We start from the raw sequence: 17,620 nt of genomic DNA on the forward strand, positions 1-17,620 counted from the left end.
CTGTGCATATCCAGTTTCCCCAGCACCCTTTGTTAAAAAGGCTCTCCTATCCCCCACTGAATTGGTCTTGGCACTCTTGTCAAAAATCATTTGACCATATATGTGAAGGCTTATTTCTGGATGTTCTGTTGTATTACATTGGTTTAGAAGTCTGTGTTTATGCCATTTCTACACTGTTTGGATTACCATAGTTTTGTAATAAGTTTTGAAATCAGGAAGTGTGAGATCCCAGCTCTGTTCTTTTTTATGATCGTTTTACCTATTAAGGGTCCCTTGCAATTCCATATGGGTTTTAGGATGGCGTTTTCTGTTTCTGCAAAAAATACAGATAAGAAACATTTATTTTTATACTTTCTTGTAGTACAGTTAATTCATTACATATCTTGTTTTATTAGAACGTAATTTCATAGATGTTAGTGATATTTTCAGTCAGTTCCTTTTCCTTTAGCACCTTGTAGAGTAGGTGTTCATAAATACTTAAAACTTTTTATTTTCTGTCTCTGGGGAAATGACTCATTATTTTTAATCATCCAGTCAGAAATTTTCATTCTTAAGATCTTAGCTCAGGGAAGCCATCCTTGACTCCCTAGACCAAATTAGGTCCCCCAGATACGCATGCTTCCTCTGCTCTTCCATCACGGCAACCACGTGGTTGTAATTATATTCTTCTCTGACTATTTGTTCCCCCCACTGAGCAGTATGTTTCATGAGGGCAGAGTCTATGCCATTTTGTCCTGTGCCTAGTGGCTAGCACACAGTGGATGCTCAGTAAATATTAGTTGTTGTAACTTCCTCGTGATTTGCATTTTTCCAATTAATTCTCTCTTTTGGTAGCTAACTTCTCCGTTAGAGGTGTAAGTAAAATCAATTAATGTCTTCAGTATGCCTCCTGGGATGACCAAGGACAGGCTGTTTTTAAAGTGTATCGTACAGACCTGAGCTTTTTAGAATAAGTGTGTTAAAAGGTAAAATGATAAAAGTTGTGATAAGATAGTTGTGCCTAGCAAATAGCCTCAGTAATGTTAATTTCTGTTTTTATGTGATTATGAAAAACTGAGATGCACATTTTATATTTTAGAACCAACCAGTTTTGCTTTTTGGACGACCTCAGGGAGATGGTGAAATTCGAATAACCACTCTAGACAAGCATACAAAACAAGAAAGGTGAGAAGGATCGGTACTTATTTTCAAAATAAGTTATTAGGATCAGGAGATTGCGAAAATCTTAAAAACAGTTCCTCCAGGACAAAGGAGTGAAATAAAGGAATAAAAACAAGGGGTCAGATGGATCTGTGGTTTTTTAATTTCTCATATAGATATGTTAGGTATTCCCCTCTTTGTTCTGGTATCTGTTGATTTGCCTAAGTTTGAGTTCTTAAGAAGGAATAGACAAATATAGAATGTCAGCTAGAGTAAAAAAAGTACACATTAAGATGAGAGTAGCAATAAAGCAATAATAGACAACTACTATAAAAACACAATTGTTTAATTTAATTTTATTTTTTGGTATGCATTTTAAAAGAACTAAAAACGGTACAACATGTCCTAAGGAAGTCCAAGTGAAGGCCATTTAGTGAGATTTTCTCGAGGGAAATTTGTAGGTGCAGTCCTTAAAGATTAGTTGAGCTAATTATGTGGTAAACTGATTTATTTAGTTGAAATGGCCATTTTCTGGAAACTTTGGAAACTAGAAAGTCAACCAGTAGGGGGCAGCATCAGCTCTTGCTTCCACCTTGAAACCCAGGCTCTAAAGGTAGCTCCCTGGAGACACACATCCTTTTAGCCTCTCCCGGAAAAAAGGCTTTGAAAGTGATGCAAGTAATAGAGCTACGTGAATGTCTCATTATTATTGTTTTAAAAAAATGTATGCATGTTAATCACTGAGAGTTTTCGAAAAGATACAAATATTGGTATTGGATGATAGAATTATAAGGTCTGTTTTATTCCCCCAATTACATTGCTTTTAGTAAGATAGAAGAGAAATATCAACATGTAAATTTAACCATAATTTCTCTAGCTTACACTTGGGTCAGGTACCACTCAATTTGTGTTTTAGGTTGTCCATTAAGTCACAAGGAGCAACATACAGGGTAAAAGCGCAGGTTCCACAGGTCGACCCAAGAGTGAATCCTGCTGTGCATCCCAGTGTAACCCTGGGAAAATTATCTAACTTCTCTGAGCCTCAGCTTCCTCCCAAGTAAAATGAATATGATAATAATACGTACCTCAGGAGATGGTCCTGGGAATTTAAATTGAGTCATCTTTGTGGAAGGGGTGAACGCTTCTCAAGACAATCTGTCTGTCTCCTAGTAACATCAGTAGAAGTTAACTGCTATTGTTGTCATTAATATTATTCCATCAATGTTTAGCTTTTAAACTGGAAGAAAGAAAGTACTAGCTCACGAACAACACTTTAGGGCTTCATTGTTCCTGACGGTAACTCTGCATTGTGCATATTGTTCTCATTATAATTTTGCCTATTTTTTAACTGTGAAAACTGAGGCACAGCAGGGTGATTCATGTAGTAAAGGGCAGTTCCAGGACACACAGTTCATTCTTTCAATGTGCACACTACCTTTGTCTTTAACTCACTGGATAAATTAAATTTTATCTGAGAAGAATTAATACACATGCTTCCAAACCGTTTAAATAAATCTCTCTCTCTCTCTCTCAGGCATATCTTCTTATTTGATTTGGCAGTGATTGTATGTAAAAGGAAAGGTGATAACTATGAAATGAAGGAAATAATAGATCTTCAGCAGTACAAAATAGCCAACAATCCTACAACTGATAAGGAAAATAAAAAGGTAAATTCTTGGAAATGAATAACTAATTTACTCATAACTTTGACTATTCAAGGAAAGTATGCTAATACATTAATGTGAGAGGCCGCTTATCCATCCAGGTGTTTTTGTTTCTAGAGATTAATTAGAAGCAAGCCTTTGTGAGAAATAATTGGACAGTGCCACAGGTGATAATGATCCCCTCTAATGCCCTAATGATCAAGGCAGCAAAATGCACTTGGCATAGCAATTGTTCTAGATATGAAGTTGACTACAGTAGTCTTGATTGTTCACAGTTTGTCTGATGATAATGTTATGGGTGGTTTGTGGATGATTATGGTGGTGTGTTAGTGAATTTGGAAACATGATGTTATTAATCAATGATACCTATTAACCTGAGGAATATTAATTTTAACAGTGGTCTTATGGCTTCTACCTCATCCATATCCAAGGACAAAATGGGTTAGAATTTTATTGCAAAACAAAAGATTTAAAGAAAAAGTGGCTGGAACAGTTTGAAATGGCTTTGTGAGTATTTCTACTTTTAAAAGTGCTTTTTTCTACTGCATAAGTTTCTTATGAACAATGAACTACCAATAAACATACTCTAATATTTGTAGCATGTGTACAGAGGCTGTGAAAACACTTTGCTCTGAGCATGAGTGCTATGCTACGAGGCTGTCAGCTTGATAACTTTGGTCTCCTGGGAGAGATGTTTTGGTGAATTTCTTCAAGAAAAAGAAAGAGGGAGCTCTAACCTTCTGTTTGACTTTCTTCTCATGGGCATATTTTAATTCTTTAGCTTTTAGCAGCCCCCGAAAATATTAATTATTCTAATGATAAACTTTTAATGTAATTGCCATGTTTTATATATATCTTTAAATTAAGTAGAAATACTCCCAAACACATACACACACGTACATACATACATGCAAATATCTTATTTTTAATAGAAAGATTGATTTGTTCCTCCTGTTTGTTTTTAACTCATTTATTGTTTGAATTCTGGGTAAATTGCTTGACGTATTCAATGAATGCTTTCAGGGCTTGACTTCTCTCAGTGTTTTTTCCTTTTATTAAAGTGGAAACTCAACAAAGAGGTGGGAAATAAATCAGACGTGTTCAAAAAGGAATGCATACAGAGACGTGATTACACAAGGACGTGTCATAATAGGCGTTTCTTTTCAGTTTTGAGGTTCATGGATTAAAAAGTGTATAATGATCCTTGTTATGGAAACATATAGGTCACCCTGAAATTGAAACTGTTAGCAAAAGGTGAAATTAAGAAAGAACACTTCTGTGATTGCTTCGTATGTATTCTAGCATTAGTTACCTTTTGCAGACAAATTCTGTCAGAGTTTTTGTTTGCTTTCTCCTTTGCTTCGTTTTTGGAAATGCTCATGTTAATATAAAATGGAAATAGGATTAGAATATTTTATTGTAGTTCTGAGGGGAGAAAAATAGAGATTTTCCTTAGATTATTTTCTCTAGCACTTTGAGACATACGATTGTGCAGCTAAAATAGTTTTAAGCTTATAGACGATTCTGGGTTCAGCAATAACCCCTGCCATGGACTGGCTGCATAGTTTTAGCCAATTTGTTTAACCTCTCAGAGCCTCAGTTTCCTCCTCTAAAACAGGGATAATGATATTTTGAATTCCAGATATATGTGTCATGCAGAATGGTGGCCAGATAGTACAACAGCAATGATATGGTATAGAATTGTAAGAGGTGTCTGTTGTTATCACTATTATTAATATTGTTTTGTATTTAGGATCCTAATATACCTATAGGGACTTATAAATTCAGAGGACATCTTCCAGTATACTATTGTAGTTTTTAAAATTTATTGTTATTGATTATAATAATTAAAAGACCTTAGTAGTTGTATGCATCCATAAAATGGCTATTCTACAGGGACCTTTTTGGTTTGGGTCACAAGTGAGGAAGTCGGTGACCTCCGCCCACCCAGTCTCTGATGAATTGTGGGCTACATCATAAACCTAGTGTGCTGTTGTAGTGAGGTTTCAAGTGATAGGCAATATTTGGACTTGAGCAGTTGGGATTGGAGTGACAGGATGCTGGGGTTGCTGATAATATGCAAAGGCAGAGCTGATCTCACACCTTTGCTCTTGTGAGAAGGATGCCGGGCTGGTATTTTCTTACGGGTTCTGTTCATATGATCCTTACATGAGTGAAGGAATTTCTGCAGAGGAGGGAAGTTAAATTTGTTGTCCAGAGTAGGTGGGCTCCTTGGACTGTATTGATAGGCGCATCACTTAATATTCTGTTCACTTGCCATAAATCAAACAGCTAAACTCTGGATGCAAGAGACTCAACAAAATGCATGCTTATCTCTCTTTTTCATGGAAGAGAATCTGGGGTAGGTAGACAAGGGGTGGGTTGGGCTCTCTGGGGTATTGCCAGGAACCCAGGCTCAGATCTTCCTGCTCTGCCATTGTCAGCATGGCTTCTGTCCTCAAGGTTGGTCACATGTTGTCCGAGATAGCTGCTGGAGCTCTAGCTATATAATCTACATTCTAGGCAGCAGAAGATGATCCTCATTTTTAAGGATTCTTTGCAGAAATGCTACAACTTCTGTTACATAATACTGACCAGAACTTAGTCATGTGGCCACATCTGACAAGGGAGCCAAGAAATGCCATCTTCATTCTGGGCAGGAATATGCTTGGCTACGAATCAAGGTTCTCCTATTATGGAAGAAAGGAGAAATGGGTAGCTGTATGCAGCTATCAGTCGCTGCCTTATAGGTATATACATAAGGGAAGAGTATGGGTAGCTTTAAATTGTTCCATCACAGGAAAGATGGCTGTACCACACACAGGGAAACTGGGTGGGGTTCTTCATCTTTGAGCCTTATCCAAGCACCTCAACAATGTCATTAAACATCCATTAAACTCTGTTTGTATTTTAGAGTTCCACTGACTTGCCCATGCAGATGGTGAGAGGGTGGAAGTACCCTTTTTTGAGAATTGCTCAAAGTCAAAGTTGAGGGCTTCTTGAAGCAGGGATTATGCCATGTATGGCATGTAAATTAAAATTAGGCAAAATAAAAGTCAGATTTTATTCGAGCATCAGAATATCCCATTATTTTATTTCCTCCTTTCTCTTTTGAAGCTTGTTATGCAGGAAAGTCCTGCTTCCAGCTTTGTGAGACAGGTCTTGCTTGTCTTGTGCTCAGGAAAGTAGAATAATCTAAGTCCTGAAGCTTAAGACTTTGCCTATGGCTCAAATTTTGCTATTTTATCCACTATTTAAAGTTCAAGTACTCTTAGTCTATAAGCCATAGAGAAAAAGAAGACTGAGAAATCCTGCAGCATTCATGACAATACATGATAAACAGTAAGCCTTGTGTCCCGCCACAGACCAGCTTCTTCCAGTCTCTTTGGCATTAACAGGGGCCCTGTAGGTCCCCCTAGAGCATTCTGGAGTGTCGCTTTAAGGACCTTTGAAAAGGAAAGGGTGGCATGGGTGGGAGGGGGGCAGGAAATCAAGGGAGGTGATATTTTAAGACTGACGAAATGCTTGCCAGTTCTATTTACAGAAGATGGCAATTCTGCTGTTTATAGGATGGTTGGATCATTTTTATTTTAAAAAACTTGCAAATCACCTTTAAGGAGTTTAGAATACTGCTCTTAATTTAGACTATTATAATGGACCATAGAAAAGCATGAATACCAATAAACAGTAAGTATCCGGTAAACTCAGATCTCCCCAGAGGTGACCTAAATCTCAGCCTCTGTCCTTCCCAAGCACACCCCCATCCCCACTCAGTAGCCCTATTCTCTGACCTTCGTTGGCCATAGCCACTTCCAGCATTATCTGCATTGGATCACATAAACTTGGCAAACCTCCGGAAGAAAGGCTTCACAGACAGAAAAGCAGCAGTGACCCACTTGGATAGGGGAGGAAGAAGGATGTCTTCTTTTCTTTTTTCCCTGTGAGAAGAAGTGGTAGCAGGACTGATTGCTCTGAGGTTGTTTGAACAGTTTTTGAGCCAAATAATGTTCAAGAGCTATAGTTCTGGGGATCCCACTCTAAATAATATATTTATATCTTTAAAAGCCTAATTGATACACATCATTTATTCTTATTTATTTTCAAAAGGGCTTTTTGTCTCTGTTTCCCACAATTCCATTTAGTTATCTGTGAAATAGGATGGCAAATGTTATTTTATTAGCTTAGGCTAGTTTTCATAATGATGTTGGAAAGTGTGGATGTGAACGTTGCCCATAGCAATGTTCAAAATATTGTTAGGAAGCTATGGATGTGTTTTCCCCAAATCCCTTAAATCAAGTGTTTTTAATGTTTTCTCCTGTTAGATTTAAATTGATAAACACGTCATACCCATTTTATAGCTCAGGAAACTAGCAATGGCAGGAGTATTTCAGCACATTTGTACAAGTTCAGTGCTATAACATTTACAATAGAGTTCAGGATCTTAGTTCCCAGCAATTTTTTTAACCAGGAAGGTGCTAAAATAAGCACCTGGACTCAAATCCTGTTATCTAAAACTGAAATCAGGTTTCTTTTTTTCTTTTTTTCACTGTGACTAGGACCTGGAGGATCAGACAGTGTCCTTAAGTTTTCTAGAAATAAGTCAGAGTTGGGTAAAATAAAGAAATTGAGTAATAGAATAATAAGATTTTTGAAAGGAAAAGTTAGAGAAAGAAAAAGTAGAACAGGGGCAGAAAAGCATTGCGTATGGTAGCAAGTGGCAGGTTTTGAACCAGCCTCTGTAGTATTTATTGAAGGGAACTGAAAGGCCCTTTTGCCTGGAATTTCTTCTGACTGGCTTCACCCAATTCTTGAAATTCTAACATTTTATATTTACTCCCTTGAATAAAGAAAGCCCCCTTGAAGATGCATATACCATTATTACCACACCAAGATTTCTTCACTGTGTGCCACACGCCAGGAACAGTGCCACATGGCTTACCTAAGGAAAAATAGCATAGAGACCATTAACGTCTGCTAAAATACGAGCCCAGCATATATTGTTAGCTGCTAAGACTAGTGAGAGTGGGGAGAAGACGAGGAAAAGGGGGTATGGAAATTCTGGAGCTGGGGAGGGGCTCTGGGACCAGGCTGCCTTGTCATCTGGAGGGGCAGCCCCTGAGCTTCGTTCCCTAGGATGAACCCCTGAAAAGAAGCGCTCTCCAAGTGGGGTGAGGCAGGGGCGGGAATGCAGCCATGAAACTTCACAAATCACGTTTCATCTGAGCCACAGTGTAGCTTTCTAATTTATTCCCCATTTACTTCCAGAAGGAATTTGAGGTCACTCACCATAGAAAGCACACATGCCACAGAATTAAAAAGAAAAATTTAAATAATCAGAGGTCAAACAGAACAATGTTTCAAAGCATTCTCCGTAGACTCAGGCTCCACTAGATAAGAACGTTTTCTTGGAATTCGCCTCCTGGAGTTTGAATATGAAAGCAAAGAGTATGTTTTTCACATTTAAAATATAAAATTATATTTTATCCAATATAATTTGTTTTAATCTAAAGGTATTTCTCAGAGATTCTGAATACCAGAAGGGTAATTATCAGAGGAAATTGCATTTATTCTCCCAATATTTACTAAGCATTTGCTTTGTTGCCAGACACTGTTGGAAGCCCTGGCTATATAGCACTGAGGGAGCTATTGCAATTGAATTTAATTACTGTAGCTTCTAAATATAATAGCGTTCAGTTAATATATAGTGGATTTTATTTCAAGACTGAACTCTTGATATTTCTATGAAAATAGTCTCTTCCTCCCAATCCCATCTATTCAAGTGTAATTAGATGGAGGACCGAGATTTGCCTTTTCCCTCCACATGGAATCAGTTTCTCACCAATCTCTGCAGATTAAATCTGACCACTTGCTTGTAATCTTCACCCTCACCTCCCTGGTTTAAGCCTTCCACATCTCTGATTAGCTTCTGCATTCCCTGCCCCCTCCATTCTTCCAGAAGCATCCAGGGTGATCTGCTGTGTCCTGCCCTACTTAAGAGCCTTTGTTGGCTATTTACTGCACTCCGTATAATATCAAAATTCTTACCAGGACCTCAGAAGGCCCTGCATGGTTTTATCCCACCCATCTCTTCAGCCACATCACACACCTGTTTGCCGTAGCTAGATTGAGTGCATTTCAGTTTTTGGAGAATATGCACAGGCCTCAGGCATTCAACCGTGAACTTTCCTTACCAGATGGTCTTTCCTCTTGCTCCTTGGGTAGCTGGTTCTTTATCCTACTGATCTTGACTTTAAATATCACTTTGTGAGAGAGGTCTCTCCTGACCACTATGCTAAATGAGTAACCTCACTTCCCTAGTATTCTCTCACAATTGTAATTATATGGCCAGACAAAAATTATCCAAGTTTAGTGTTTATAGCCTTCTAGAGACCCGACAATCCCCTCCTTGTTAAAGATAATCTATTACTTGCCTACTCTATTTTACCTGTCTTTTCTCCTCCAAAAGAGTAAGGATTCTTTATTGCTTATTAGGAGAGAAGCTAAATTGAACTATTGAATACGTAGATAATGTTGGGAGAAGGGAAAAAGAAAGCTTCATGGGTCTGGGAATGCAAAGAAAGTTTTGGGTTTTGGTATGAGTGAGGCTCTGGAATAGCTATGGGGTCTGAGGGGTTTGGAAAGGGGAAAAGGGACTTTTGAAATGCATTTCTGTAGACTCTGAATTATATTCCTTTTGATGTCCTTTAAAATGCTACGTAAAGAATGAAATTGCCTTTTGGTTATTTGGTTGCCCTGTGTATACCTTTAATGCCCCAAGGCCGAGCTGCCTGGGCCCTTGGATTGAGGGCATTACCATTAGATCTAGCTGTCTATTTCATGGCTATTCTCCCAGTGGACTAAAAACACCAGGAGGACAGGGATCTTGTCAATGCTATTCCCATGCATGATCAATCCTAGCACAGTGCCTGGCACATAGTAGATAATCATATTTTTATTATAAATCTGAAATTCTACTCTAAGTTTTCTGACAATAAGGTCAATTTAAAAAAAAAAAGATGAATTAAGAAATTCTTACTGTCTCACAAAATAATACAACAGTCCTTGAGGGAAAGAAACGTTCACTAGTATGATAAGAAGGCTTTATAACGTGGATCCTTAAGTAAGAGATACAGAAAAACATGTTCTCCACGAGCAGCATTAGATTTTTTTGAAGTTCTAGAAGTTGATGTCATATATTATTATTTTTCTTAAATTATCCCTCAAAAATGAGGTTGTTGCAATTTTTTAAAGGCATTTTTGTAGACACCTACCTGATGCTTCCAGGTTATGTTTCTTTTTGTCCATCTATGTATGTTTCTTTTGGGCAGTCTTACTCGATGCTTAGATGAACTTAGAAAACCAAGCAGGATGGCTAATTTTCACATCACCTAGATTCTTTCAAGTAATATTGATCTAATCTATACTTCTGCTAAAAACTACAGAACAATATGCAAATCGTGGACCTCTTGCCTCTAGAAGATGTAGGGGATATAGAACTTAGACTGGTTCTAAGGTCTGAGATGCTCAAAACCACCTACTTCCTCATATTTCTCTCTGTCCACACTCCCGATTCCTGACCTGCTCAATTTTTTTCCACCTGTCAGACTCAGAAGAGCGGCTCTGCTTCTTCTCTGTTTTGCCCCTGAAGTCCAATCACTGTCTACATGTCGTGATACTGATGGGCGTCACAAGGGAGACTCATTTCACGTGCCTGTTCCCTCTCCCATTTCCCTGGTCTCCTTAACACCCTCAGTGGCACCTGGAGTGTGACCCTCCCCACCGTATGTTGCTCCCTGCAGTGGACCAGGACCTGACCTCACTGTTTCTCCTCTAGGGGGTGGCTAGTCAGGCCAGAGAGAGGGTGCCTCCCCTAGCCATCCCGGGATTTGGAGGGATAAAGCTGTGTTGTGTTACCCATCAATTCAGGGTTTAAAAAATCTGGTGAGTGTCTCAAGAGAGGTGGTCCTTGTTGTTGTTTGATGAGAGACCCATGTTTATGATATCAAAGGTTTGGCAACAGATTTGACATTCTATTGTGCAAATTTAAAAGACTGACTTTATGAGACTTTCCTGGTGGTCCAGTGGCTAAGACTCTATGCTCCCAATGCAGGGGGCCCAGGTTCAATCCCTGGTCAGGGAACTAGATCCCACACGCATGCCTCAACTAAGGGTTCACATGCTGCAACTAAAGATCCTGTACATAGCAATGAAGACCTGTGTGCTGCAGCTAAGACCTGGCACAGCTAAATAAATAAATAAGTAAGTACATAAATAAATAAAAAAATAGACTGACTTTATTTATATTTTTGCCTAGATGGAGATTCCCCCAATATCTACATGAAGCTAAATCAGAGAATTCTATAGCAAGCCCAAACTACTGCTGCTCTGGCTACTACTGCCACTACTACTAGGATAATGGTACTACTGCTTCTCTCTCCTCTTCCTTTCCCTTCCTCTCCCTCCTCTTGTTTGCTTTCTTCATTAGGAGATCCATTGGGATCTTCTCAAATATATAAATAAGTACCTGTTGAGACTGTGAATTTCATCTCTTAGAACAGGGTCCAGAAAGTAAACATTTTCAGCTTTGTGGACCCTATGGTCTCTGTCACAACTACTCAGGTCTATCATAGTAAGAATACCGCCATAGATAATAATACATAAATGAGTGAGTGTGGTATATTCCAGTAAGATAGGCTGTGGGCTGTAGTTAGCGACACTTGTCTTACAGCAGAGAGATGATGATTCAGGCCTAGGGAATGTAGTGAGTATGTGTTGCCACAAAAGGTCTCAGCTCTACTGGTGCCATGCTGTGGCTTTTTGTAGAAGTGTGATTTTCTCACTAGCACTAATTCCTGTTTAGGTCATCATGATGATTTAGCCTCAAAATGTTCTCTACTCCACCAAAACCAGAACAGAAATACCTGGATGAATTATATGTATTTGGCATTATTTTGTACTGACCAATTGAATATCAAAAATGCCATCCAGGTATCTGGTTTCATTCAGTTTTATTATGGGGTTTATTGGAAAGCACTATGAGACCCCAAGAATCCAGGCCAGTAGCAACAACATGGTAAACTTGTCTCTACTCAACAGTCGTCAGCAAGGATTGTTTTCTAGTCAGTGATGGCTCTTTGTGCTCTTGAAGCATTTTCTTCCTACCAGTAATGACACTTGTGCCTGTTGTTTATTCTGAAATTCCTCTTTGGAGAGCACACTGAGGAACATTAGAAGGGGTGAAGGAAGGCTATGGTGGTGTCAAGAGTTGGTCCAAGGGTGAGCCTTCCTGGATGAGCTGTGTGTGGGGGGTGACATTTGACTACAGTGACATCTGCTTTGGCAGTTTTTCAGTGTCTGAAGCCCATCAGTGTCTACTTGGAAACTGGTAACCTTACAGGCACAATTACCGAAGTATCAATCCATAAAGCATCTCTGAATTTGTCTGCCCACATGCTTTTTTGTTTTTTGGGAGAAATTATTCACTCTAAAAACAACCTTTTATTCATTCTCCTTTAAAGGATTTCACTACCAGTTTTTAATATGAAGAATTTGTTTGTGGATATGAAATCCATGCTGACACGATCCATCGCCCCCCAGGCTGCGCTGAGCCTCATGCTACTGACCTATTCACGTTAATCTCCCAAGTTGAAGCCAGCACAGCTCTCCCCGAATCTCATGTATTGTCTATAACCTTTCAAAATTGGCAGTTAAGTCAGTATAGGGAACTAAACCACAGTTTCCTGGCAGCAATAAAAGGAAGTAGGACACGGGACAGTGCTCAGAAAAATCACAGCTGTCATAAAATGGAGTTTTTCAGTAGCCTGTTTGATCCAGAAACATGCAAAAGCATTTCACGCATGACAAAGCATTAGTAAATATTAAATACTATTCTTGTTCTGTTATTGCCTAGTGGAGATCAACCTCTCTCCTTTTTTTCAGCTTGTATTTAATACCTATTTGACATTTTTCTGGCATTCCTGAGCATGCTTATAAGGAAGGAGAAGCCATAGGCAGAAGGAAGAATGAAGGATAGATATCAAAACTTCCATCAGCAAACAAGCATTACTCTGGTTAAAAATAAATGCAGATAAAATTCAGCTGAATTAGTGTTGGTGTCCCTGAGCTTTTATAACAGAGCCTTTGATCCATTGTGTGTGTGTGTGTGTGTGTGTGTGTGTGTGTGTGTGTGTGTGTGTTCTTCGTATATGAGAACAGTAACAGTGCAAGCAGGAGAGTTTAACTGGGCAGTTGTGGTCACTGCTCTCTCCAGCTTGTCTGGGTTATATAGAAGTTAACACAAAGAATAGTTTGTTTTGGAACCGTTTGTTGTAGTGAGTCAACTATATATATTGTTTCCTCTAAGAAAATGACATAATCAGTGAATTCTAAAATAGTAAGCAAGCTTTAATTTATAAGTCTAAACCTAATATTACAGTTAGTGTCACATGTACTACTTTTAAGATATTTCTTGGTAAGAAATTGTTAGGTCACAGGAATTGTTACTTTGGGCTACACAATACAAAATAAGCTGCAGTTGAAGGTTGGCCATCCTTACAATGGGAACAATGAGAGAAACTTCAGTTTTCTTCTTCATGGGATAGTAAGCAGTAGCAGTCTGGTTGAAGAGATAAGAAAGTCATACTTGAAACAATTACTGAATGAGACTGAATATTATATATCTGTGTTCATTTATTTTTTTGTGTATTGAGCATCCCATACATGCCCAGGTACTATTCTAGGCACTAAGAATATAATGATGAATAAGACAAGTTCTTTTCTCTCACTGAGTTTACATTCTAACAAGGCTTATATTTTCAAGTCAGCATTATAATGTCAATGCAAAACAGTGATAAATTGCAAGGTACATGAAATAGTTTATACCACTCATTATTTTGATGTAAGGAGAATGGAGTTGGACATTTGAACATAGAAAAATCCAATGCATGCGATGCTCTCGGGCAAATTTGTAAAGAGTTATTGGCCCTCTGAGGATCTAAGGAAGGCATTTGCACTGAAGCCTTTTCCTTTTAATTTAGGAAAAGTAAGCTGTTGTAGGTTAAGTATGTGCATTTTTTGCTTAAAATAATTAGGAAAAATATCATTTACCACTGATACGTAATTCGGAAAAATTAATTTGTTCAAGGTGGTTTTTCTCCCGTTTATTCTGAATGCCAGTTTGTGATAATCAAGGTCTTAAAAAACTGTAATGTTTTATGAACTCATAAACACTCTGAAGAGGTGTTTAATGTTCCTTTATTCCAACACCTGAGCCTTTCCTACAACTTCTTTCTAATTGTAGCCTGTGCTTGAGTGCCTCTTGTGATGAGGAACTTACTACCTCTGGAATTATTTGCTCCATCTTTGTTTAGCTTTGACTGTAGAGAATTCTTCCTTATAATGAATTGAAACATGTCTATTCAAGTATAACTTCCTAACGTCCCTCCTTGGGCCCAAATAGGACATCTTAACTCTTTCCCCTATATGGTAACCCTTCAGATATTTGAGAATAGCTCTTCTCCAAGTCCATGTTTTAAACATACTTTCCCTTTGAATAAATGAAGAGAAACTTTGGGAGAATTCTTTCGTTAACTAGTTGAGTAGAATGCTAATCTGATCAGATAAAGGTATGGGTAAATTGAATGTTTAATGTCAGTCTAATATTATAGGCAAGGTATGATGCTAGCTGCTATCATTCCCACAAAAAGGTAAATGAGACAATTTAAATTTTCAAGGGGTTCAGAAATCAGTTTGGGGACTTCTGACTGAATTGTGCATGACAATTTTTTTTTTTTTTGATTCTGAGTATTATAAGGAAGATTTCAGGTTTTAATTCCTTCATGTTAGAGCATTTAGAGTCTGGTAGCATATAGGGATAATTCTTTACTCTTATATGGTACTTTATAGTTTCCAAAGTGTTTTTGGATAATACCTTATTTGATTCTTAAGGAGTTTTGTGAGATAGCCAGGGAGATATTATCTTTAACATAGAGTCAGAAAAGAGAGAAGAGATTAAGTATTTTGTGTGTGTGTTTCACTTAGTAAGTGAAAAAGAGACTGGTCTTGAATCTCAGTCCAGAGCTTTTCCCCTGCACCACGCTGTCTCATTTATAGCAAGAATACCTACTATTGTTCTCCAGAGATGAAAGTTTCCACCAGTTTGTTTTATAAGCAAGAGGTATTCATGTGTAGTGTATTCATACACTCGATGAAAAATATAATTTAGAACTTAATTACTTTCTACTTATTTTTTAGTGATTCGGTAAGAGGTGGTTATCTTGATGGAATCAAATAATAAACAGCATTGAATATTATTAACAGTAAGGATGATTTGGGCTTCAAAGAATTTCCTGAGAGTAAAATAAATTGTCTTAATTTACAAGTTAATTAATAGCAAGATTTCTGGTCACCTTATCATAGAATTGAGCCTAGTATGATTTATGCAAAGACTTGATTTTATTTGATTTGATGCCATTTGCATTATGTGATTTTAGTCTCAAAGTTTAAATTCCCTTTTTACAGGTAAAAGAATTGGGGAGGAGAAGGCTCAGGGTCTGAGACTAAGCCCTGGCCAGTTCTCAAGGTGGATTAAGTTGAGTTCTAAATCAATATGTGTGTGTGTTTTCGTCCAGTACTTAGGTAGCAGTGGCTGTGTATTACATAAGTCACTGGAGGTATGAACGCAGTGTGAAAACACTGTCATTTTCCTCCTTCAGGATAAACTGGACTACCATTGAATAGCTTCTTCTTCCTGGGGAGAGCCAGATTTGAAGTTATCTGGACCATGTGTTTGACCTGTCTGTCGCTTATTAGAATAGCGGGCTTTCTTCTAAACATTTTTCTCCAAGGAAACACTGAGATTTGGGAGCTCAGATTATCCGCCTCAGAAGTGATTAGAATATTCCAGTGGTCAATGGGTTTAGTTTAATTGTTTAGTCCAATCCACACCTTTATATTTGTAACATCACTGTCTACACAAAGCAGCCAGCCCTTTGAAAAAAAAAAAGGATGGTAATTTCAAAAGTCACAAATGCCCTAAATTAATGGGCTCCATAAATTTAAAAATTCATAAAAAATAATGCTGTCTTATTTAACAAAGTTTGTTAGAGTAAACAAACAAAAAAACCTTCTGTATTTATTATTCTTTCAGTCCTTCCTTGCATCGATCCCATAAGAGAATTAACATTTTCTGACATTAACATTCTATTCCAAGCACAATGCTATATGGTTTTGATATTTGTCTTGTAAATCTTCCCAAAACTCATGAGGGGGGCAGTTATCTCTGTTTGTACAAATAAGAAAACTAAGGAACAGAGATATAAGTAACCTGCCTGAGCCACACAGCTCATGATGGAGTTGAGATCCCAGCCATGCTCCTTTCAGCCTACCAGGTCCATGTCCCAGGATGTGCTTTCCCCATTCTTTACTCCAAAGAGTTTCTTGCCCAATGGCTAGTAAGGAATAAACCTGATGTTTTATTAAACCCAGTTTTTCTGTCTTCCAACCTTAAACTGCAGAATTCCTGTATTTTTCCTTGTTTCTTTTCTCCCTGGATAGCAAGAGCAGCCAGAAATAAAATTCTCTCATCTATTATCGTACACCAAATTTGCTTTATGTAGTCTTTGACTAATGACTCGTTGGTCAGAATCTACTCAGGGATCTGTTCTCTGATAGCACATTAATAATATATATGCATTAAGGCTCCTTCTCAGAGAATATTTGAGCTTTGACATATCGAACACCGGCATCTTAAATTAAAGCTGTCGCTGTCCATGCATTTTAAAACTAGATGGCTTGGAACTAGTGTTTCATACATAACAAAATAGACCTGATGTCATATGTAGTTTACTAAGGCGAAACTATTCCTCGCCTGTTTAATTGTGGTTGGGGTTTGAATTGCATTTTCTAATTATCATGACCTAAACATCTTTCAGACTGAGAAAAAACTAAACTGTTTTGCAGGGCTTTGATTTACTAGAAGAAACACTGTAGAGCAACCTAATGGATTTTCCACATACCACGGAGACCAGGAATGATGAATTAGAAACTGTTCTAACTCCTTCAAGATAGGAAGTATCAAGATTAAAATGATGCTTGGTGACAATGATGACTCTGTACTTTGAGCCCTAGGCTTGCATTAGTGTCTCTTGTTTTGCAAACACTATTTTATCTAGTTATATAGCTCAGCATTCTTTTGGCTTGTGGCATTAGACTTGTGCAGGTTGATAAGTAGTTCTGTGCTAAGCCTTTTCCTCAGTACAGCTGATTTAGGGACATTTTGTGTTTTTCTCCTATGCACATTTCTACATATACATATTTATGTATGTACATAATACATATACATGAGACTCTCCTTGTGAAGGTTTTTCTTCAGGGCAATGTAATAAAGAGCCATATATTTGGAACCACAGAAGTCAGGAGCAATACCCATTACCCTGTAACCTCAGCAATTTTATAGATAGAGCAATTAACAGATTATGTTTTGTTTTTTTTTCTTTAAATGTCTATGTACTGGATGGCTTCAGAATTTGTATCCATTTGGACCGGGGGTAACGTTTTCTACAGAGGTACTTGCTCCAAACCACAGGAGTAGCAAACAGAGGAACTAGACTAGATCCCAAGTCCTTTAATTCCTGGCGATTCTTCTTCTTCCAAGGCAAACCTTCTATCAGCGGGTTCCTTTTTCATAAAATGGGCGAGTCTACCTCTTTCCCCAATATCCTTACCATGAAAAGCTGCGAATCCCCTATCTAAGGACCTGTGGACTTGGGGTAGAGAGGAAAACTCAACCATCCTCCAGTGGATATCAGCAATGGGAC

At 38.0% G+C, this 17,620-nt stretch overlaps 1 protein-coding gene across 3 annotated transcripts in view; it reads left to right on the forward strand.

Moving 5' to 3' along the window:
- VAV3 (vav guanine nucleotide exchange factor 3) overlaps nt 1–17,620 on the forward strand; it is a 396,567-nt gene that overhangs the window by 205,547 nt on the left and 173,400 nt on the right. For all 3 annotated transcript variants that reach the window (XM_060301805.2, XM_060301801.2, XM_030868866.3), the window contains exons 13-15: nt 1,079–1,164; nt 2,675–2,807; nt 3,202–3,311. In XM_060301805.2, coding sequence (XP_060157788.1) covers nt 1,079–1,164; nt 2,675–2,807; nt 3,202–3,311 — 329 coding nt within the window. The remainder of the gene's footprint in view (nt 1–1,078; nt 1,165–2,674; nt 2,808–3,201; nt 3,312–17,620) is intronic.

This window comes from Globicephala melas, chromosome 1 (assembly GCF_963455315.2).
Source record: "Globicephala melas chromosome 1, mGloMel1.2, whole genome shotgun sequence".
Taxonomy (NCBI): Eukaryota; Metazoa; Chordata; class Mammalia; order Artiodactyla; family Delphinidae; genus Globicephala; species Globicephala melas.